Genomic DNA, 22,334 nt, shown 5'->3' with positions numbered 1-22,334 from the left:
ATTAAAGACAATGTCTGTGTGTTACCAAGGAGGATGTATGGGAAATGGCCTTGATTTTGCTTACAGGTACCTCCCCTAAGTCTTTACTGTCCTTTCTCCATGAACAGGTCCCCATGTGCAGCCACAGCAAATGTCCAACCACAGCTCCATCAGGCACTTCCTCCTGCTGGCATTGGCAGACACACGGCAGCTGCAGCTCCTGCACTTCTGCCTCTTGCTGGGCATCACCCTGGCTGCCCTCCTGGGAAACGGCCTCATCATCAGCGCCGTAGCCCGGGGCCACCACCTGCACACACCCATGTTCTTCTTCCTGTTCAACCTGGCCCTCAGCGACCTGGGCTCCATCTGCACCACTGTCCCCAAAGCCATGCACAATTCCCTCTGGGACACCAGGGACATCTCCTACTCAGGATGTGCTGCTCAGCTCTTTTTCTTAATGTTCTTCATTGGAGCAGAGTTTTATCTGCTGACCATCATGTGCTATGACCGCTACGTGTCCATCTGCAAACCCCTGCACTACGGGACCCTCCTGGGCAGCAGAGCTTGTGCCCACATGGCAGCAGCTGCCTGGGCCAGTGGCTTTCTCTATGCTCTCATGCACACAGCCAATACATTTTCCCTGCCCCTGTGCCATGGCAATGCCCTGGGCCAGTTCTTCTGTGAAATCCCACAGATCCTAAAGCTCTCCTGCTCCAAATCCCAACTCAGGGAAGTGGTACTTCTTGCTGTCAGTGCCTTTTTGGTATTTGGCTGTTTTGTGTTCATTGTTTTCTCATATGTGCAGATCTTCAGGGCTGTGCTGAGGATCCCCTCTGAGCAGGGACGGCACAAAGCCTTTTCCACCTGCCTCCCTCACCTGGCTGTACTATCCGTGTTTATCAGCACAGGCACATTTGCCTATTTGAAGCCTCCCAAAATTTCCTCCCCATCCCTGGATCTGGCCCTGTCAGTTCTGTACTCGGTGGTGCCTCCATTCCTGAACCCCCTCATCTACAGCCTGAGGAACCAGGAGCTCAAGGCGGCGGTGTGGACACTGATGACTGCATGCTTTCAGAAACATTAAACTGCTGGGCAATATCTGCAAATAACTTGTAATCAAAGTCATCTTTGCTACTTCTTTTTGGCTAAAATGTGGAGGTCCTTTTCCTTTGTTTTATGTTTAAATATAGTCCAGAAAAAAATGTCATTGTTTGTGCCATTTCCCATTTTTTTTTCTCTCCAAATTTCCTGTGGCCACAGACTGTGTCAATAAGGGGCTGAACTCTGGGTGACTTTAAAGGAAATAAAGGACTTCCCAGTAGAGTCTTCTGCAGAGATGCCCTTTTGTTCCTTCTCTGGAGCTGCAGCAGCAATGTCTGTGTTCAGAGCTGGGGGCAGATCAGTGCTGGCCCAGCAGCTGTGCCCAGCAGCAGCAGCACTTGGTGTTGCCAGTGCTGCTGCCGTGGCCCTGCCCCACTGCCCTGGTGGCCCTGGTGTTGCTGCAGGGCCTGAGTGCTCTCAGGGCTGGGCACAGTCCTGGGGGTGGCAGTGCCGGGGCTGCAGCAGGGACAGGCCATGGGCACTGCTGGGGCAGCGCTGATGCCTCAGCCCAGGCCCTGGGGGATCCAGGCTCCTTGCCCAGGCTCTCTCAAGAACATGGCCAGGCCAATGCTCAGCACAGAAAACCCCATGAGCAGCCCCAGGCTGGCCGTGGGCAGGCTGGGGGCAAACAGCATGGCTGGGGCTCTGCAAGGGCCCTGGGGCAGACGGGAAGGAGCAGCAGAGCAGGGGCTGATCCATCCCCAGTGCGCTGCACAGCCCAGGGCAGGGTCCCAGAGCGTCCTCATGGAGCTGCCAACATCATCCCCCCTCTGCAGCCCTGGCCTCTCCCCAGCTCACACAGGTGCCCCATCCTTGCAGGCACAGACACAGCAGCACTGGCTCAGCAGCCCCTGTTTGCATTGCACAGAGCAGGGGGAGCACCCCCATGCTGTTGGTGTGGGGATATGAACCTGAGGGAGCACAAATGCCATCAGCCCCTGGGGCCAGCAAGGGCTGGGGGACACCAGGGAGACCACTCAGCTTTGTCCTGGCCTCTGCACTCAGCCAGAAAGTTTGTTCCCATCAGCTGGGAGTTTCCTGTGCCACTGCAGATGCTGTTGCTCAGAGCCAGGGCTTCCTGGCAGCCACCCCCAAACTGCCCTGAGCAAGTATTATGCTTCACCTTTGCTTTCTCCCTCTTTCTTGTTCCAGATTTCTCCCTCTTGCCCAGCCCTGTTCTCTCCCCTGCAAAAAGCCCATCCCTGTATGCCCTTTCCTCTCTGGCCCCACTCCCCATTGCAGTTCCTGACCTGGCCCCATGGGAACGTCCCTTGGGCAGCAGGATCATCTTACAAGTGCTGCAGGAATTGTCTGCAGGCTCCTGCAGTGCCTGGTGCTGCTCCCTTGCCAGAGGTACCCCAGGCCAGGGGGGCACATCTGGGCTGCTGTGTCTGGCTATGGGGCTCCCTGTTCTGGGCAATGAGGAGGAGCTGCAGAGGCTCCGCTGGACTGACAGGATGGGCTTTGCAGCTGTGAAGAGAAGCTGAGGGACCTGGGCTGCTGGAGCTTCTGAAGAGGAGGCCCAGGGCTCATCCTGAGACTGCTCCAAGGGTGGTTCCAGAGAATCAAAGAATGAGCAAGGTTGGAAAAGACCTTGGAGATTATCAAGTCCAACCTGTGTCCTGACACTGCCTTGTCACCCTGAGCCTCCTCTTCTCTAAGATAAACAACCCCAGCTTCCTCAGCCACTCCTCTCAGGACTTGTGTACCAGACCCCTCCCCAGCCTTTTTACCCTTCTCTGGAAATGCTCCAGCCCCTCCATGTCCTTCCTAAATTGGGGGCCCAGAACTGCAAACAGCACTCGAGGTGCTGTTTAAGCAGTGATGAGCACAGGGGAAGAATCCCTGCCCTGCTCCTGCTGGCCACACCATTCCTGATCCAGGCCAGGAGCCATTGGCCTTCTTGCCCACCTGGGCACTCTGCTGGCTCATGCCCAGCCTGCTGTCCGTCAGTCTCTGCAGGTCCCTTTCTGCCTGTCTGCTGTCCAGCCACTCTGTCCCCAGCCTGTAGTGCTGCAGGGGTTGTTGTGGCCAAAGTGCAGGACCGGGCACTTGGACTTGTTAAACCTCACTGTGTTGGATCCGGCCTGTCCTGGGCCCTGTGCAGAGCCCTCCTACCTCCATCCTCCATCACATCCAAACTCACACCCAATTTCGTGTCATCTGCAGATTTGCTGATGTTGGACACAATCCCCTCATCCAGACCATTCCATGCAGACATTGGAATCCACGCTTCCTGGCTTTGACCCCTCGGCCATCCTGTGGGTGCCCTGTGATGGCACTCAGGGTGATCTGTTCCATAACCTTGCTGGGCACCCAGGTCAGGCTGACAGGCTGGAGTTCCCCAGCTCCTCCTTCCAGCCCTTCTTGGGGATGGGCTCACACTGGCACCTCCAGTCCCCTGGGCCCTCCCTGCTGAGCCAGCTCTGATGGTAAATGACGGAGAGCAGCTTGGGGAGCTCATCCACCAGCTCCCTCATACCCCTAGGATGGATCCCATCTGCTCCCACACACCTGTGAGCATCTGAGTGGCTCAGCAGGTCACCAACTGCTTCCTCCTGGATTCCAGGGGCTGTTCTGTCCTAATTTTCCGTCATCTGCCTCATGATCATCCTTGGGAGACCACTGAAGAGAAGACCCCCTTCCCCCATCTATATCTGGCTCTGAAGGAGAAAAGTCACACGCCACAGGCCCTGAGACCTGAAAGCTCAGTGTTGAGCTACTGTTTACACAAGTGTGTTTGCTGTGTGCTAAGAAGAGGGCACCATGCCCCGTTTGCAACAATAGCAGCTCTGGAAGCTGTCCCACCTCTCAGCCTGGCAGGACTTCTCCTGAGTTTCAGGTGGTCTTCCACAGAAGACCCTCACCTGCTTTACAACCACCGTGACAGACAGACTGAGATGTAAGAAGATTCTCCATCAAGGACTGAGACATGAAACTCCTAAAAAGGCGCCTCTGCTCCTTCCAAGGACTGGGACTGAAACCCTCAGCCCGGGGGAGGTGTGTGGGGAGGCAAGCTGAGCAAAGAGAGATGTTTGCCTGCAGGTTGTGGCCACTGGACCGAGAATACAATGGCTCTCGCTTACTGCTAAGAACATAGACTACCTGTTACATCTATCAAGCTCATTTACTGCTGAGAACATGGACTACCTGTTACATCTGTTCCCTATTGTATCTGTTTCCCCCCCCCTCACAATTTTCAGTAATAAAAACCTCTGAGTTAGCTAGAGCCTTCGAGATCTCCCCAGCGTAGCAGGCGGACCCTCGGCTGGACTGCACCAAAGGACTTCGTCTCTGCATTGGTAGCTATATCCCCCCTCTCTCTCTCTCTCTCTCTTTCTCTCTCTTTTTCTCTCCCTTAATCCCTCTATCGCATTTTTGCTGTAGTTATTTCAATAAAACTGCATTTGTTTTGATTATCACTGCAAATCCCCTTGTACCGTGTTGGTGTTTTGCACTCTGAGATCATTCCTATGAACCATCAGGTCATCTGTCCACTAGGATGGACCCTGACAGACCTGCTGCTTGCAAGGTGCTCTGCTCTTCCTCACATGCTCTCGGAGAGATCCAATACCAGCTGGGAACCTCAGGGTACAAGTGTCACTACCTGTTCATGGGCACACAACTGATGTCTTCCTGGAAAGGGGCACAGGTACATATATCTAGAATACATGTACATTTCATAATATGGAAGCACATTTTTATTATCTGAGTCACCTGAGTACTTTTAAGAAATGGCGAAGTTTTCTCACCAGGAATAGGAATTTCCGTAAGTGTACTGATGGCAGAAGGAGAAATACTGATCTTCCTGTCTATTTCGGTCACCAGTATTCAATCAATTATTTCCTCTCCCTCTTCCATCAGGTGTTTCCAGCTCTCCTGTTTAAATGGCCATGTCTAAGGACATCTCTTCACTAGACCAGATGGATCTATGCCTTTCCTATTGCTCTCGGAATTCCTCTTCCAGATGCTCTCTGGTCATTCAAGTGCCTCTCAATTGACTGGTTTCATGCTTTGAGCAGCAGGGAGTTGCCAGATCTTTCTGATGTTCAAATAAATACCACATTAGTCAACATCGTAATTGTGTTTATCACAGAATTGATGATCATATGTCTTTGTCTATAACTGTTCCTGTCTAGAAAACTCTCTGGGATGGTGGGCATGTCAGATGCTGCTGGGACATCCCAGAGAGCTCAGGGAAGAGCTGTGATGGTTATTAAAATAATCAAATGTACAACTTGTGTTTGTTGGCAAGAAACCTTCCTGTGCCTCTGAGTGTCACCAGTCACTGAGCCCAAAGGACACAAACCTGATGAGTTGTGGTTCCCACTGCAGGAGATGCACTTGAACCGACTTTGGCTCTGTGCAGGGGAACTCTTCATTCCCTTTCTCTCTTTTCCTCCCTCTGGGCATGGAGGAAGCTCCTGACTTCAGCCTGTGACTCGTGTGTGCAAAGAGCAAATCTGGGCAGAATCGGGGCAGGGAGGGTTTAGGGAGACCTTGGGATCTGTGCTGGGCACAGAAGATGTTTTCCATTACTCTGAGACTGTCTGCTGTGCAAAGTGGATTCAATATCCAGCAGAGGAATGACGTCTGCACTTGATGGAGATCTGCCTTCCCTTGGCTTTGTTGGCTGACAAGAAATGAACATCCCTCTGTGTCTCGGGCAGCTCCTTCTCCAAGGAAAGCAGGTGGGAGTTGGAGCCAAGGAGCTGAAAGCTGCAGGTGCAGCCTGGGCTGGAGGGAGCTCAGATTTGCACAAGGCTGCTCTGAGTGCCAGGGCTTGGATGGGGGAAATGGTGGGGTGGGGGTAGGGACAGAGTCTGATTCACTGTCAGCCATGAAGGGTCTTGATTTTCATCTTTATTCAAATTGCATGCGGAGATACTTGGATTCAATGTCAATTAGAGACTACACATACTGATTTATGAACAGGAAAAAAACTGAAGAAGGACCTAAAAAAAGTTTTCTCGTTATCTTTTTAAATAGAGTATACTCCGTTTGAACACACTACTGAAATTGGTCAAGTTAACCACAGATGATTTGAAAACTGAAATCAAATTATTCCCAGAGGCTTGGCTTGTTAAGGTGTTCTGGATGTTAAGGAGCCCTGGGACACTGAATTCCTGCACTGAAGAGCTGCAGGCTGAACAAGCCTCTGGAGCAGGAAAATTCAGCAGCAGCCTCCAAGTTGCTGAGGATGTCAGCAGCCCCCACTGAGGCCATCCCTGCCCAGAGACCGTGAGGGAATGGGCAGACAAGGAGAGCGTCCCTGGGGCTGGGGCAGCACAACTCAGAGGCAGCAGCGGCTCCAACTGGGACATGGAGTGTGGAAAGTGGCTGGGAAAGCCCTGCCTGGGCTGGGCCAAGCAGGACACACAAGCCCTGACTCCCATCCACTAAAAAACTTTCTCAATGAGAGATTTAAAAGGAATTGCAATTGTTTGTTTCCTCTGAGTTGGGCGCAGTGCAGAAATTCTGACAAGAGATCATCAGGAGCTCAAAAGAACAAGACGGCTTTTACTAGTTATATTAGAAAATTATGGAAACTTGGCAAATGGTTTAATATGACATTCAATGAAAAAAAAAAACCCTTATCAAAGCTTTAAATTGGACCATTCACCTTCACAAACTCTAAGCCTGTGCAGTTTTAAGTTACTCAAGATTTGCAAGAGAACAGAAATAGAAGAAATATACACAGAAAGAGAAAAACAAAAAACATATACAGAAGCACCCACACAGCTACCAAGTCCTGGATTCCAGGAGTGTTCAGATGGAAATTCCAAGAGGAGGTAGGGCCAAGATATGTGCTTGCCTTATGGTCAGCCTCAAATACCCCTTGGCCTTCCTGTGCCCTTCCCCCAGGTGGAACTTGGGCTCATTTGGTCTCTCAGGAGCTGGGCTGGGGCTGCAGAGGTGGCTGTGGAGCATTGCCTGTGCTGTGCCAGGGACTGGCAGACACTGCTGGGCTGGGAGAGAGGCTCTGGGGGGATTGGGGTTCCAGGGCAGGGCAGGGCTGGGGTTCCAGGGCAGGGCACGGCCGGACCTACCCCTTCCTCCCCCCCCCCCCCCGCCCCTGACAAAATGTTTTTAGCCAACAATCTCCAGTCTCTCACAACACGGAATGTTGGAGGTGAAATCCCAATCTTGGACATGGGCACCTGGACTAGAAGGACAGTTCTTTCCCAAAGGAAGGAAAGCACAGAGCCTTCCCCAGTGTTTTGGGGACAGATGAAAGGTGACTCTTGTGAGACCATTACCAGCCAGATTTGTCCTGACAATCTTCCTATTGGAACAATCTCTGGATATATGGAATTTTGGAGGTGAAATCCAAATTCTGGCCATGGGTGTCTGGAGGAGAAGGCCAGTTCTTTTCCATGAGAAGGAAAGCACAGAGCCCCAGTATTTCAATAGCAGATGAGGAGGCTCTCAATGTGCCAAGGTCAGCTGGGCAATTGCCTGTTGATTACAAGAAGACCTGCAGTGTCACAATGGACCCTTGGTTCAATGAAGTCCAGCATTGTCACAGTGGTCCCTAGGTTTCATAAGGCCCAGTGGTGTCACAATGGTCCCAACGAATCCATGAGGCTTTGCAGTGTCACAATGGTCTCCGTAGCTCTCCAAGCCCCACAATATCACGTGACTCCTCTGTTCCATGAACCCTGAAATGTCACAATGGCCCTTTGGACCCTGGGAGTTTCTAGTGTCACAATGTTCTCCTATGGGTCAACAGTGTCACAATGGACCAATTATGACACGAGGCCCCACAATGTCACAATGGTTGGTTCCATGCAGCCCTGCAGTGTCACAAAGGCCTCTTGGATTCACAAGGCCCCACAGTATCACAATAGTCCTCTTGGTTCTGTAAGGAACCCCAGGGTCACAATTGTCTCACTGGTTCCACAGAGTCACAGTGGACCCTTGGTTTGATGGGGCTTGCCAGTGTCACAATGATCTCTACATTCCATGGAGCCACACAGTATCACTACAATTCCCTTGGTTCCATGAGGCCCAGCAATGTCACAGTGCTCTCCATGATTCCATGAGGCCCCACAGTGTCACAATGATCCCTTTGTCTCACAGGGCCCCACAGTGTCACAATGGTCCCTTGGTCTCTCAAGGCCCCACAGTGTCACAGTGGTCCCTTGGTCTCACAGGGCCCCACAGTGTCACACAATGGTCCCTTGGTTCCATGGCCCTGTGCTGCTGCATTCCCCCCGTCCCCTTCTCAGGCCGCCCTGCCAGCTGAGAAATGCTCCTTGGGCCTCGGCCTTGGCCAACAGCCCCTGGGCTCTGCTCCTCTGCAGCTCATCACAAACACTGTCTGCTCCAGGCACTGCTGCTGCCCAGCCAGCTCCTGGTTTCTTTAGCAGCAGCCCTGGGAACTGTTTTTGTTCCCTCCGTGGCACAACATCCCTGTTCTCACACTGCCAAAGAAAGCTGTTGGTGCCATGTGCGGCCAGGATGAGCCATTGCTGGGACTGAAGCCCCTCTCTTGAGGCCCTTCACTCAGCACTCCAAAAGGAGCCCTTAGAGCTCTCCTGGGCCAGCGACTCCCTCTGAGTGGGTCCACTCCCAGCCGGGAACTCTCCCATTTGCTGCACTCGGGCATCCTGAACAACGACGGAGCCTGGGCTGATCCCCCCACTCCTCCAGGCTCAACCCTTCGAGTGCTGGGGAGATGGCAAAGCATCCACAGGGAGCATTCCCTGCCCTCAGGGGAATTGCTCACAGGTGCCTTGCACTGACTCTTGGTGTCTGTGTGTACACAGGAGTGCCTGTGCTGGGGAAATGTGGCAGAACTGCTGCTCTCTGAGGGGTTGGAGTGCCTTGGATAGCTGAGTCAATCAGGCCTGTAGGGAAGGTTAAATCACAAAGCCTAAATGAAGTTAAATGCTGCTGAGAAGTTTTCTTTTGCTAAGCGGTTACATTTAGTATAAGTTATATGTTAAGTTCAATATTGTTAATTGTTATTCCTCTGTTAAATTGTGAAGTCATAGGTTATAGTTAGGTTACATACTGTTATACTCTGCTCTTTTGCTAAACTGTGAGGTTGAAAGTATCAGTTAAGGTTAATGTATTAGTAAAGTCCTGTTAAGTTTGGGCTCTGTTAAGCTTTCAGGCCATGTTCCTTTTATCCTTGCCCTTGCTGTCCTTGTGTCACACACATACACACAGGGACAGTTCTAGGTTCATTTCTGGTTTGATTGCCTGGATTCTGTTTGGTTTTGTTGTTGCTTTGTTTCATTGGTGTGCTTGAAGTGCCCAGTCAGGAGCAGAGTGACTCTTGCCAAGGAACTTTGTGCTGCTGTCCCTTAATATTCAACCTGGTTTTGGCTGATCCCTTGCTGGGAATTTTTTCAGCTCTCTCAAGGCCTTGTTGGTACCAGGGTGAAGGAGCCCTGGCCCAGGCTCTGGCCCTGGGGGACACGGGGACACTGCCGGGGCATCCCTGCCCCCCTGTGCCTCCCCCAGGTCCCCGGCCCCCCGTCCCCGTGTCAGGCTCTGGGGTCGATCTCATGGAACATCCTCTGGAGGAGGCTGTGGGGCGGGGGCGGGAGGACCCGAGGGGACAGGGGACCCTGCTGTGCACGAGCAGGGATTGACTGCTCTGGGGGGAGCTGTGAGGGGGGCTGGGGCAGAGTGACCTCCCCAGGGACCTGGCACAGACCCTGTGATGTCACACAACCCCTGTGATGTCACACAGATACCTGAGATATCACAGGGCACTCTGGGATGACACACAGCACCCTTGTGATGCCACAGAACCAAATCTGGGATGTCAGCCTGGAATGTCATGCAGCTGCACTGTGATGTCACAGAAGGTGCTGTGATGTCACAAAGTCACCATGTGACGTCACAGTCTTTTCTGTGATATCACAGCCTCCTCTTTGATGTTACACAGGCGCCGAGTGATGTCACAACCCACTCTGTGATGCCACAGAACCACCCTCTATGATTGCAGGATCTGCTCTATGGCCTCACACCTCAGGGATGTCACAAAACCCTCCCTGTGACGTCATACTGCCACTCTGTAATTTCACAGCACCCACTTTGACCTCACCGCTGGCTCTATGATGACATCCAGCCATGCCATGATGTCGCAGCCTGCTCTGTGATGTCATAGAATCCCCTGTGTGATGCTGTAGCTGCTCAATGACCTCACACAACAAACTCTGTGATGTCACAGCCCAATCTGTGACCTCACACAGCCCACTCTGTGCTGTCACACAGCCCCTTGCTGACATCACAGCTGATCCGTGCCTCTATGACACAGCCAGAGAGGTGCTGCTGTGACACAGCCCCCTCTGGGCCATCCCACAGCCCCTGCCAGTGCTGAGCCCCTGTGAGCTCTGTCTGTGCCCTGCTCGTGTCCCTGAGGGGCCCTGGCAGTGCCCCAGCCCTGCTGGGCTGTGCACAGGAGCTGCTCCTGGCCAGAGCTGTCTCTCTGCAGCGCTGCCCTTGCCAGGAGCTGCCTCTGGGCCAGGAGCCCGGCCCAGCTCAGCAGCACAGACACAGCACAGGGACTTTAATGATCCTCTGGTCCTTTCGTTCTATTTGAATCAGATTGTGTCCCTCAGAGTGGGCTCAAAGAACTTCTCAAGAACTTGAAGTTAAGTTGAAACATGGAAGTTTCTTGTAGTTAAATGGGGCCCATTGAGGGACATAACTCTTGTGAAAGTCTCCCCAGGTTCCAGTTAGAGCAGAACACTGAAGGCAGTGATGGCAGCTGGGGACAAGCAAGGCAAAGATGTCTCTGGTGCTGAGCAAACCTGGATGTGTTTGAGGAATGCAAAGGGCCCAGGCCTGAGCCCCAGCCCCTGGCCAGGCAGATCCTGTCCCGCCCTCCTTGCTCAGGGCTCTTCCTGGGATGGGCACTGGTATGTGGGGATGTGCAGTGCCAAGGGCAGGAGCATGAGGCGGCCCCTGGCAGGCTGCTGAGCAGGGACAAGGAGGCAATGAGGCCCCAGGCCTGCAAGGGTCACTTGTCCCCTGCTCCTGCCTCAGGCCCAGGCCCAGCAGCCACAGCCAAAGTGCTGCCCAAGTTGGCTCTGGCAGGGCTGTCTTGCAGCTGCTGCCCATCCCTGTGCCCTGTGCAGCCCAGGCTGTCCCTCGGTGTCCTTGCCCTGCGCCTCTGTTCCTGCAGGCTGTCGGCATCCCCTGGCTGCCCCAGCTGGCTGGGCCCTTCCTTTGCACCCAGCTCTGCCTCCTGCCTGCCTCTGCCTGCCCACACAAAGCCTTGGGCTGCTTCAGGCTCCTTCTGGGGCCGTGCTGTACCACAGCCCTGCCCTGGCAGGGAAATTCCTTTATCCTGGTGTCCTGTCTGGGTCTCCTCAGGTGCCTTTGGAATTAATTCTTTCTTTCTCTGGCTGTTTTCTACCATGTGAAAAGGATCCACCATCTCTGAAACCACCCTTCAATCCCTTCCAGGGCTCTCCTCTGCTGTCCTCACTCCCCACCCCACTGAGCACAGGGCTCCCATGTCCCTATAAATTGTCAAATGCTTGAGGCCAGGAGCACCTGGACAAGAGGGACAGTTCTTTTCTATAGGAAGGAAACCACAGAACCCCAGGGTTTGAAAGCAGATGAGAAGCAGTCACCAGAAGCCAAGGCCAGCCAGACCTGTCTGTCCTAGCAGTTTTTGTCTTACAGTAACCCTTAGATATTCAGGGAGTTTTGGGGGTGGAATTCCATTTCAGCCATGGGTTCCTGGACTGGAATGACAGTTCTCCATGGGAAGGAAAGGGCAGAGCCCCAGTGTTTCAATGGCTGATTAGAGGCAGCCCCAAGGAGGCCAAGGCCAGCCAGACCTGTGGTCAGGGAAGAATCCTTGGAAAGACAGAATTTGGGGCGCCAAAGCCCACTTTTGTCTACAGGCATCAGGACAAGGACAGTTCTTTTCCATCGGAAGGAAAGTGCAGAGCCCCAGTGTTTCAAAGACAGATGAGATCTGGCCCTCAGGAAACCAAGAGAACCTGGATAGACCTGGCAGCTTTTCTCTGGGAGATATCTTTGGATATAAGGAATTTTGGAGGCTGATTCTCAATTTTGGCCATGGATGCCTGGACTTGAGAGATGTTTTATTCAATGAGAAGAAAAGCACAGGCCCCCAGGTGTTTTGAAAGCAGACGAGAGGTGGTCCCCCAGAGGCCAAGGCCAGCACAGAGTTTATTGTGTGAGGTCAATGAGCAGCTACAGCATCACAGAGGGGATTCTGTGAAATCACAAAGCAGGCTGTGACATTATGGCATGTCTGTGTGACATCATAGAGATGGCTATGAGCTGAAAGTGTGTGCTGTGCCATTACAGAGTAGCAGTATGACATCACAGAGAGGGTTTTGTGACATCACTGAGGGGATTGTGACATCACACAACTGTCTTTGACATCACAGGGTAGAATGAGCGGACATAGAGCAGATCCTGCCAACATAGAGGCTGGCTCTATGACATCAGAGAGTGGGTTGTGACATCACTGGGTGGCTATGTAACATCATAGGATGGGCTGTGACATCACATAGTGACTTTCTGACACCACAGAGTCTTCTGTGAAATCACAGTGCAGGTGCATGACATTCCAGGGTGACATCCCAGAGCTGGCTCTGTGACGTCACAAGGGTGCTCCGTGATGTCACAGAGTGGGCAGTGACATCACAGTGTCATGACTGTGTGACATTGCAAAAGAGCTGTGTGGCATCATAGGGGGCTGTGACATCACAGATGACTGTGTGAGGTCCCTGGGGAGGTCACTCTGCCCCAGCCCCCCTCACAGCTCCCCCCAGAGCAGTCCAAACCTGCTCGTGCACAGTGGCGTCCCCTGTCCCCCCGGGTCCCCCCGTCCCCAGCCTTGCAGCCTCCCCCAGAGGATGTTCCACGAGATCGACCCCAGAGCCTAACACGGGGCCGGGGGCCGGGGCCCTGGGGGTGGCACAGGGGTACAGGGACCCCCCGGCAGCGTCCCCGTGTCCCCCAGGGCTAGAGCCTGGGCCAGGGCTCCTTCACCCTGTTACAAACGAGGCCTTGAGAGCGCTGAAAAAATCCCCAGCAAGGGAGCAGCCAAAACCAGATTTAATATTAAGGGACAGCAGCACAAATTTTCTTGGCAAGAGTCACTCTGCTCCTCACTGGACACTTCAGGCACACCAAGGAAACAAAGCAACAACAAAACCAAACCAAATCCAGGCAATCAAACCAGAAGTCAGGCAAGAACTCTTCCTGGGTATGTGTGTGACACAAGGACATTAGAGGCAAAGATAAAAGGAATATGGGCCAAAAGCTTAACAGAGGTCAAACTTAACAGGACTTTACTTATACCTTAACTAGTACCTTCAACTCCCCAGTTTAGCAAAAGAACAGAAATTAACACTATTTAATCTAACTTAAAACCTATGAGTTAGAAATTTAACAGAGGAATTACATTTAACAATCCTTAACTTAGCTAATAAATTAAATGAAACAACTTAGAAAAAGAGCAACTTTTAGCTGCATTTAACTTTGTTTAGACCTCGTGACTTATACTTACTTACTGATATCTGGATATCTGAGTGACTCAGCTATCCAAGGCACTCCAACCCCTCAGAGAGCAGCATTTCTGCCACATTTCAGGCATTCCTGTGTGTACACAGACACAGAGACAGTGCAAGGCACCTGGGAGCAATTCCCCTGAGGGCAGGAAATGCTCACTGTGGATCCTTTGGCATCTCCCCAGCGGATGAAGGGTTGAGCCTGGAGGAGTGGGGGGACCGGCCCAGGCTCCATCATTGTTTGGGATCCCCAAGTGCAGCAAATGGGAGAGTTCCCGGCTGGGAGAGGCCCCACTCAGAAGGAGTCACTGGCCCAGGAGAGCTCCAAGGGCTCCTTTTGGAGCGCTGTTTTCAGGGCCCCAAGAGAGGGGCTTCAGTCCCAGCAATGGCTCATCCTGGCCACACGTGGCACCAACAGCTTTCTTTGGCAGTGTGAGAACAGGGTGTGTTGTGCCACGGAGAGAACAGAAACAGTTCCCAGGGCTGCTCCTACAGAAAGCAGGAGCTGGCTGGGCAGCAGCAGTTCCTGGAGCAGACAGTGTTTGTGATGAGCTGCAGAGGAGCTGAGCCCAGGGGCTGTGGGCCAAGGCTGAGCCCCAAGGAGCATTTCTCAGCTGGCAGTGTGGCCTGAGAAGGAGAGGGGGGAATGCAGCAGCACAGGCCCATGGAACCAAGGGATCATTGTGACACTGTGGGGCCTTGTGAGACCAAGGGACCATTGTGACACTGTGGGGCCTTGTGAGACAAAGGGACCTTTGTGACACTGTGGGGCCCTGTGAGACCAAGGGACCATTGTGACACTGTGGGGCCCTATGAGACCAAGGGACCATTTTGACTCTGTGGGGCCTCATGGAATCATAGAGAGAGCTGCGACATTGCTGAGCCTCATGGAACCAAAGGGACAGTACTGACATTGTGTGGATCCATGATGTAGGCATCATTGTGACACTGACACAATGGCCCCATCAAACCAAGGGGCCATTGTGACACTGCAAGACCCCATGGAGCCAAAGGTCCCTTGTGACATTGCAAGACCTCATAGAACCTAATGGAGAGACCATTTGGGCACTGCAGAGCCTCATGGAACCAAGGTCCATTTTGACACTGAGGGAATTCATAGAATCCTTTGGACACTGTGAGGCTCTATGGAATAAGGAAAGCATTGTGACACTCTGAAGCCTCATGGAACCAGTGAGACCATTGTGACCCTGGGGATCCTCACAGAACCAAGAAGACCATTGTGATACTGTGGGGCCTTGTGAAACCAAGAGGCCTTTGTGACAATTCAGGGCTGCATGGAACCAAAGGTCCAGGGTGATATCGCAAGGCCTCATGACATCAGTGGTCCATTGTGACACTGGGCCACCAAAGGAGACCATTGTGACACTGCAGGCTGCATAGAACCAAGGGGCCATGGTGACATTGTGGAACTCCATTGAACCAAGGGTTCATTGTGACACTGCAGGCTTCATGGAACCAAAGCTCCAGGGTGACACACAGTGGCCTCCTGTTATCAATTGTCCATTGTGACACTGTGGAGCCAAAGGGAGACCATTGTGACACCACAAACCCCCAGGATCCAAAGGTCCATTGTAACATTGCAGGCTGCTTGGAACAGAGGAATCGTGTCATTGTGGGGCCTAGGGAACTGTCGGGATCATTAGCTTTTCAGAGTGACCCTGAGAAAAGTTCGAAAGTCTCTTTTCCCAGCCCGGTGCTTGAAGAAGGAGTCAGGGCTCTTCATTTCTCGGTCTTGAGGTTGTTTATTTTATCTTATCTATTAAAAATTTTCTAGTGCGCTGCCGAGGTCAGCTCACAAAGACAGTAGGAGGCATTCTGCCTGCCCACATCGTCTTTATACAAAAACGATGTATACAATGTTTACAATTTCCAAAACCTATCACCTATGTTAGACCTTGAGCTTCTACTCTAAACCAATCTGTAAGTGCCAACACCACAGCAGAAGATAGAGGCCAAGAAGAAGGAGAAAGGCTGGACACACTTAGTTCCCTCCATCTTGCCCCCATACCAAAAACGCAAAAATCTACTTTTCCACCCTGTGAAAACTTCACTAATATTCTATTTCAACTGTTGTGGCTTGCTGATCTTCATACAAGGTTGGTAATTTGCTCCACGGGTCATAATCAAAACCACAGGGGAATTTTGGGCCCTATGCCAGGGTCTCTGAGACCCCTGACAGGGGTCTTGGCTGCTCAGGACAGCCAGAGGGATGTCCTGGGTCCTGACAGGGAACCACAGAGACCATTGTGACACTGCAGGGACTCATGGAATCATTGGGACCATTGTGACACTGTGGGGCCTTATGGAACCAAGGCGCCATTGTGACACTATGGAGCACCATAAAGCCAAGGGAACACAGAACAGGTCTGGCTGGTTTTGCCTCCCATGGACTGCCTGACTGGTCCAACTGATCTTGGCATGTTGAAGGTCGCTTCTCATCTGCTGCTGAAATACTGGGGCTCTGTGCTTTCCTTCTGATGGAAAAGAACTGTCCTTCTTCTCCAGGCACCCATGGCCTGAATTGAGATTTCACCTCCAAACTTCCTTTTATCCAGGGATTGTTCCCTGGAATATTGCCAGGACAAGTTTTTCTGGCAGTGGTTTTGCAAGGGTCACCTCTCATCTTTCCCCAAAACACTGGGGAAGGCTCTGTGTTTTCCTTTCTACAGGAAACAATTGTGCTTCTTCTCCAGGTGTCCATGGGTGAGATTGGTGCTCCACCTCCACAACTCCCTAGATCCAAAGACTGCTTCCCCACAAAATCTGCCATTCCTGAGAAGTCTGGCTGGCCTTGGCCTAGTGAGCCTTTCAGCTGCTTTCCAAAAACTGGGTCTCTGTGCTTTCCGACCTATGGAACTGTCCTTCTCAGCCAGGTGCCCATGGCCAGAATTTGGGTTCCCTCTCTAACATTTCCTGTTGTGAAAGACTGGAGGAGATTGTTGGATCAAAACTTTTCATGTGTGGGGGATGACAAGGCAGGTCCAGCCCCTGCCCGGGAACCCCAATTCCCCCAGAGCCTCTATCCCAGCCCAGCAGTGGCTGCCAGTCCCTGGCACAGCACAGGCAATGCTCCACAGCCACCTCTGCAGCCCCCAGCCCAGCTCCTGAGGGACCAAATGAGCCCAAGTCCCACCTGGGGGAAGGGCCCAGGAAGACCAAGGCGTATTTGAGGCTGACCACAAGGCAAGCACACATCTTGACCCTGCCTCCTTTTGGAATTTCCATCTGAACACTACTGGAATCCAGGAATTGGTAGCTCTGTGTGTTCCTTCTCTAAATCTTTTTTGTCTTTCTCTCTTTCCATGTCTTCATATGTTTCTTTGCTTCTGCAGATATTGAATAACATGAAATTGAACAGGCTTAGAGTTTGTGAAGTCAAATGGGCCAAGTCAATGCTTTGAGATGTGTTTTTTGTTGATTGAATGTCTGTTGTAGTTTGACATGAGAAGAATTTTAAAAAGTAATACAAAAATTCTGTGTAACTGACAATCTGTTAAACCACAAAGACACCGAACACGCCTCTGTTAAACACATATGTTAAAGATGAAAAAACCCAGAAACCTCCTCTTTCTTTTCCAGTCAACAAAGAAGCAGCAGGCACTGGCCCCAGCCCCCATCTCAACCAAACCAAACCAAACCAAACCAAACGAAACCCAGGAACCCTGCCGTGGGCTGAGCCCCTTCCCCCCTCCCCAGACCGCCCCCCTCCATTGGCCCCATTCTAACCAAACCAAACCAAACCCCAACCAAACCCCAACAGCTCCCAAACAGGAAAACAAAAGAGGCTACAAAACCCCAACCAGAACAAAGCTGGCCACAGCAATAAAAATCTTACCATCAAGTCCCCTCACCCAAGACAATTAAAACTAAAAACTCCTACAACCTACAACCCATACAAAATAACCCTACAATTAATATTAAACACAATAAAAAGCCCCAAACCAGTCATAAAAGGAATCCTAATACAACTCAACCACAACTTCCCCCACAAGTTATCAGCGGGTCAGGGGTAAATCCTTTCAACAATTCAATCCTCCCTCAACTAAAAAAAAAAATAAAAACCAAAACAAAAAACCATAAAACTATAAAAGTCAGTAAAAATTAAATCCCTCCCCCAAAAAAGAAGAAAAAATACCTTTATTTTAAAACTAAAATCTTCTTATAAACTCTAAAGAAAAAACTCTTTTTCTTAATAACACATGAAACTATAAAAAATTCAAATTAATCAAAATATTTCAAATTAATCAAAGAAAAAACTGCATGTTAAATAAATAAATGTTAAAATAACTGTAATTTTACAAAAAGTTTACACAGGGGGAAAAAAAAAGTAATCCAGTATACCCAAGAGAAGATCTCTATTGTCAGAGATAAAAATAATTTTAAAAGAAAATAATAAAAACTTTTACCTTTAAACAGCTCATCTTTAAAAAAGTACCCATTAAGTTGACATGACCCATCAAAAAGCTGTAAAAAAGCTTGTAGCAATAAAAACATCACAATAACAAAGATCCCCAGACAACTGTTATCCATGACAAAACTAAGAACAAAAAACAACCTACTTTTTCCTCTTGTAAAAAAATCTCCATAACCTTAACAAGAAAAACTTCTCCCCACAGTAAACTAAAGAAATTCATTCTAGAAATAGTGAACTGACTAGCAATTTCTGGTGTAGTTTCTTTAAATTTTCAGTAAAATTAAAAAGATGTAAAGAAAAAAAGTATTCTAAAATATTTATTTCAATTCTTACTACCTTTTATTTAATTTTACTTTTAATAAATTTTTTTACACCCTTTTAAAATTTTAAGCCTACTATCCCTTTCTTGTATTCCTATCTCACAACAAGATAAATACATAAATAATTAACCAGCACTAAAACACAACATACTCATCAGTACATTAATTAGGAAATCTCAAGATTAGAAAGATCTATAATTAACAAACAAAAAGCACTACAGTGTCATAAAAAAAATTTTGCCAAAGTTTCTCTGATTTTCCAAAGTTGACAGTAAAGGCTGTTTTGTTGTTTTGAGTTCCTGAGAATCTCCAGTTTGTATATCTCTAGGGAGTCCAATTCACAGTACACAAGCAATTGTAATTCTATTCAAATGTCTCCTTGAGAGAATTGTTTGGCGTTTAGGGTCAGGGCTTGTGTGTCCTGCTTGGCACAGCCCAGGCAGGGCTTTCCCAGCCACATTCCACACTCCATTTCCCAGCTGGAGCCCCTGCTGCCTCTGAGTTGTGCTGCCCCAGCCACAGGGACGCTCTCCTTGTCTGCCCATTCCCCCACGGTCTCTGGGCAGGGATGGCCTCAGTGGGGGCTGCTGACATCCTCAGCACCTTGGAGGCTGCTGCTGAATTTTCCTGCTCCAGAGGCTTGTTCAGCCTTCAGCTCTTGAGTGCAGGAATTCAGTGTCCCAGGGCTCATTAACATTCAGAACACCTGAACAAGCCAAGCCTCTGGGAATAATTTGATTTCAGTTTTCAAATAATTTGTGGTTAATTCAACAGATCTCAGTAGTATATCCAAACTGAACGCAATATATTTTAAAATGAGTGACAAAACATATGTTTTAGGTCTTGTAATTTTTTTTCCTGTTAATTCATTAAAATGTGCAATCTCCAATTGACACTGACTCCAAGTACTGCTCCAGAGGCTTGTTCAGCCTTCAGCTCTTCAGTGCAGGAATTCAGTGTCCCAGGGCTCATTAACAATCACAACACCTTAACAAGCCAAGCCTCTGGGGATAATTTTATTTCAGTTTCCAAATCTTGTGTGGTTAACAAAGAGAGATCTCAGAAGTGCATTCAACTGAATATGTTCTACTTAAAAAGACAGCGAGAAAACATTTTTTAGGTCCTATTTAGTTTTTTTTTTTCCCTGTTAATAGCAATCTCCAATTGACTTTGAATCCAAGTACCTCCTCATGTAGTTGGAACGGATATGAAAATCAAGACTGTGACGTTTTTCACAGGGGTTCTTGGATGAGGGAAGAGATGAGGATCTGACTCCATGTTTCAGAAGGCTTGATTTATTATATTATGATTTATAATTCATTAAAACTATACTAAAAGAATAGCAGAAAATGTTTCATCAGAAGGCTTAGGTAAGAAGAGAAAAGAAAGAAATTATAACAAAGGTTTGTGGCTCCAGCTCCGTGTCCAAGCCAGCAGGGCTGTGATTGGCCATTAATTACAAACAACTACATGAGACTAATCAGAGATCTAAATGTTGCCTTCCACAGCAGCAGATAATCATTGTTTACATTTGGTTCCTGAGGACTCTCAGCTTCTCAGGAAGAAAAATCCTAAAGAAAGGATTTTTCATGTAAGTTCTCTGCGACATAAGACCCTTCATGGCTGACAATCAATCAGACTCTGTCCCTACACCCACCCCACCATTTCCCCCATCCAAGCCCTGGCACTCAGAGCAGCCTTGTGCAAATCTGAGCTTCCTCCAGCCCAGGCTGCACCTGCAGCTTTCAGCTCCTCGGCTCCAGCTCCCACCTGCTTTCCTTGGAGAAGGAGCTGCCCGAGACACAGAGGGATGTTCATTTATTGTCAGCCAACAAAGCCAAGGGAAGGCACAGCTCCATCAAATGCAAAAGTCATTCCTCTGCTGGATATTAAATCTACTTTCCACAGCAGACATCTCAGAGCAATGGAAAACACCTTCTGTGCCCAGCACAGATCCCAACAGATCCTCCCGTGCAAACCCTCCCTGCCCCAATTCTGCCCAGATTTGCTCTTTGCACAGATGAGTCACACACTGAAGTGAGGAGCTCCCTCCATGCCCAGAGGGAGGAAAAGAGAGAAAGGGGATGAAGAGCTCTCCTGCACAGAGCCAAGGTCCAAGTGCAACTGCAGTGGGAGCCACAGCTCATCAGGTTTGTGTCCTTTGGGCTCAGGGCCTGGTGATACTCAGAGATACAGAAAGGTTTCTTGCCAAAAAACAGAAGTTGAACATTTGAACAGTTTAATAACCATCACAGCTCTTCCCTCGGATCACTGGGATGTCCCAGCACCATCTGACATGTCCACCATTCCCCACGGATTGTTGTATAGCAAGAGTTTTGGACAAAGACATAAGAAATGGTAATTCTATGATAGATATAAACACAATTAGGATGCTGTCTAATGTGATATTTATTTAAACTTCAGAAAGATTTGACAACACCCTGATGTTCAAAGCATGAAACGAGTCAGTTGAGAGGTACTTGAATGACCAGAGAGCATCTGGATGAGAAAATCTGGGAGCGATGGAAAGGACATAGATGCAGCTGCTCTAAATGAAGAGATGTTCTTAGACAGGGCCATTTCAACAGGACAGCTGGAAATACCTGAAGGGAAGGGGTGATTAAATATTAGAGCGAATGTTTGTGGCAAAGGCAGAGGGGAAGATGAGTATTTCTTCTCCTGCCATCAGAAGAAGAATCCAGCACATCCAGGAAATTCCTGTTCCAGGAGAGAAAACGTTTACATTTCTCAAAAGTTCTCAAAAGATCCAGAAAATAAAGATTTGCTTGTATATTATGAAACTAACAGGTATTAACACCTGTGCCCCTTTCCAGACATCAGCTGTGTGCCCATGAACAGGCAGTGCCTGTTCATTTGGGGATATACTATGGGAAGCAGTGTTAGAAGATGATAAGTCAGCAAAGAAACCGAGCAAGCCATGACGGGTGATATACAATACACTTCAGCATGTCTCTGAGTGCAAAGCAGCAGCTGCGGCTCAGGGCGGCTGCAGGGCTGTGCCGCTCCGAACTCGGCATGGGCGCAGTGGCGGTAGCGGCGGCAGCCGCGGGGTGAATGACCCGAGCGGAGTCAGCCTGCCGGCGAGTAAACAAAGAGCCCAGCGCGGGGGGGTTCGCCCGCTCCGACACACACGCCGCGGGACTGGAGCGCTTTTTCAAGCGGGAGCGCTTCTCCCTCCGCCCCGCAGCGGGCAAAAGCTACAGTTTGAGATCTAACAGCCGTAATGAATCTGACTCTTGTCAACAAAAGAAAGATTCCTAGTACAATTAAGAGACCAGTGATAACAAACAAACGACACCAAGGACCATTGCGCCAGCATTTCTCACCTAAGTTAGAAGAACCCTTTTGTTTTTCTTAGCAGAGACTGTGAAAGACAAATCAGCGAAGTGAATGCGGGAGTCAAATTTGGGCCGAATTGGCTCAGCACTCGTTATGATGTCTTAAAATCACCTGTATTAACAGAGACTTTAAACATCAGAATCACAGACTTTAATCGGTGGAACATTAAACTCTGAAATTATATTTTGAAAAAATTAAAAATGTTAAAAATGTGTTAAAGTGGTTGTAGAAGTAAGATGTAATGAGTGTGTTTTTTGTATTTTTTAAGCTTTGTTTAGATGTGATAAAAGTAAAAGCAAGCACTGAATTCAAAAGAATTTCTCCACAGGTATACCTTGAAAAAAAACTTTTTATGTTTAAGTGCATTTAAGTATAAAAATGCTGCAGCAAATATGTGAAGAAACTTGTTTTAGTTTAGTATTTTAGAATCAGGCCTGTAAGTAAGTTATAGTAAATGCTATATTCTCTTTCTATAGTAAGTTTTATTTGTTACTAAGTAGTTTAAGTTAAATTATCTATTAAGTGCCGTTAAATGTAAATATTGTTAAGGTTTAGTTTTGTTAAGTTTAAATGTTTTAAGTATTTTAATTCTAGGTACTATAAAGTTTAAGTGATGTT

General features: G+C 49.4%; 1 protein-coding gene across 1 annotated transcript in view; it reads left to right on the top strand.

The window, feature by feature from the left end:
* Window positions 1-511: 511 nt before the first annotated feature.
* LOC134434702 (olfactory receptor 14J1-like) overlaps window positions 512-22,334 on the top strand; it is a gene marked incomplete at its 5' end in the record, with an annotated part of 48,110 nt that continues 26,287 nt past the window's right edge. The window contains one exon of the mRNA XM_063183330.1: window positions 512-964. Coding sequence (XP_063039400.1) covers window positions 512-964 — 453 coding nt within the window. The remainder of the gene's footprint in view (window positions 965-22,334) is intronic.

The sequence above is a fragment of the Melospiza melodia genome, unplaced genomic scaffold (genome assembly GCF_035770615.1).
Source record: "Melospiza melodia melodia isolate bMelMel2 unplaced genomic scaffold, bMelMel2.pri scaffold_46, whole genome shotgun sequence".
Taxonomy (NCBI): domain Eukaryota; kingdom Metazoa; phylum Chordata; class Aves; order Passeriformes; family Passerellidae; genus Melospiza; species Melospiza melodia.
This window is presented reverse-complemented; position numbering and strand designations above follow the sequence as displayed.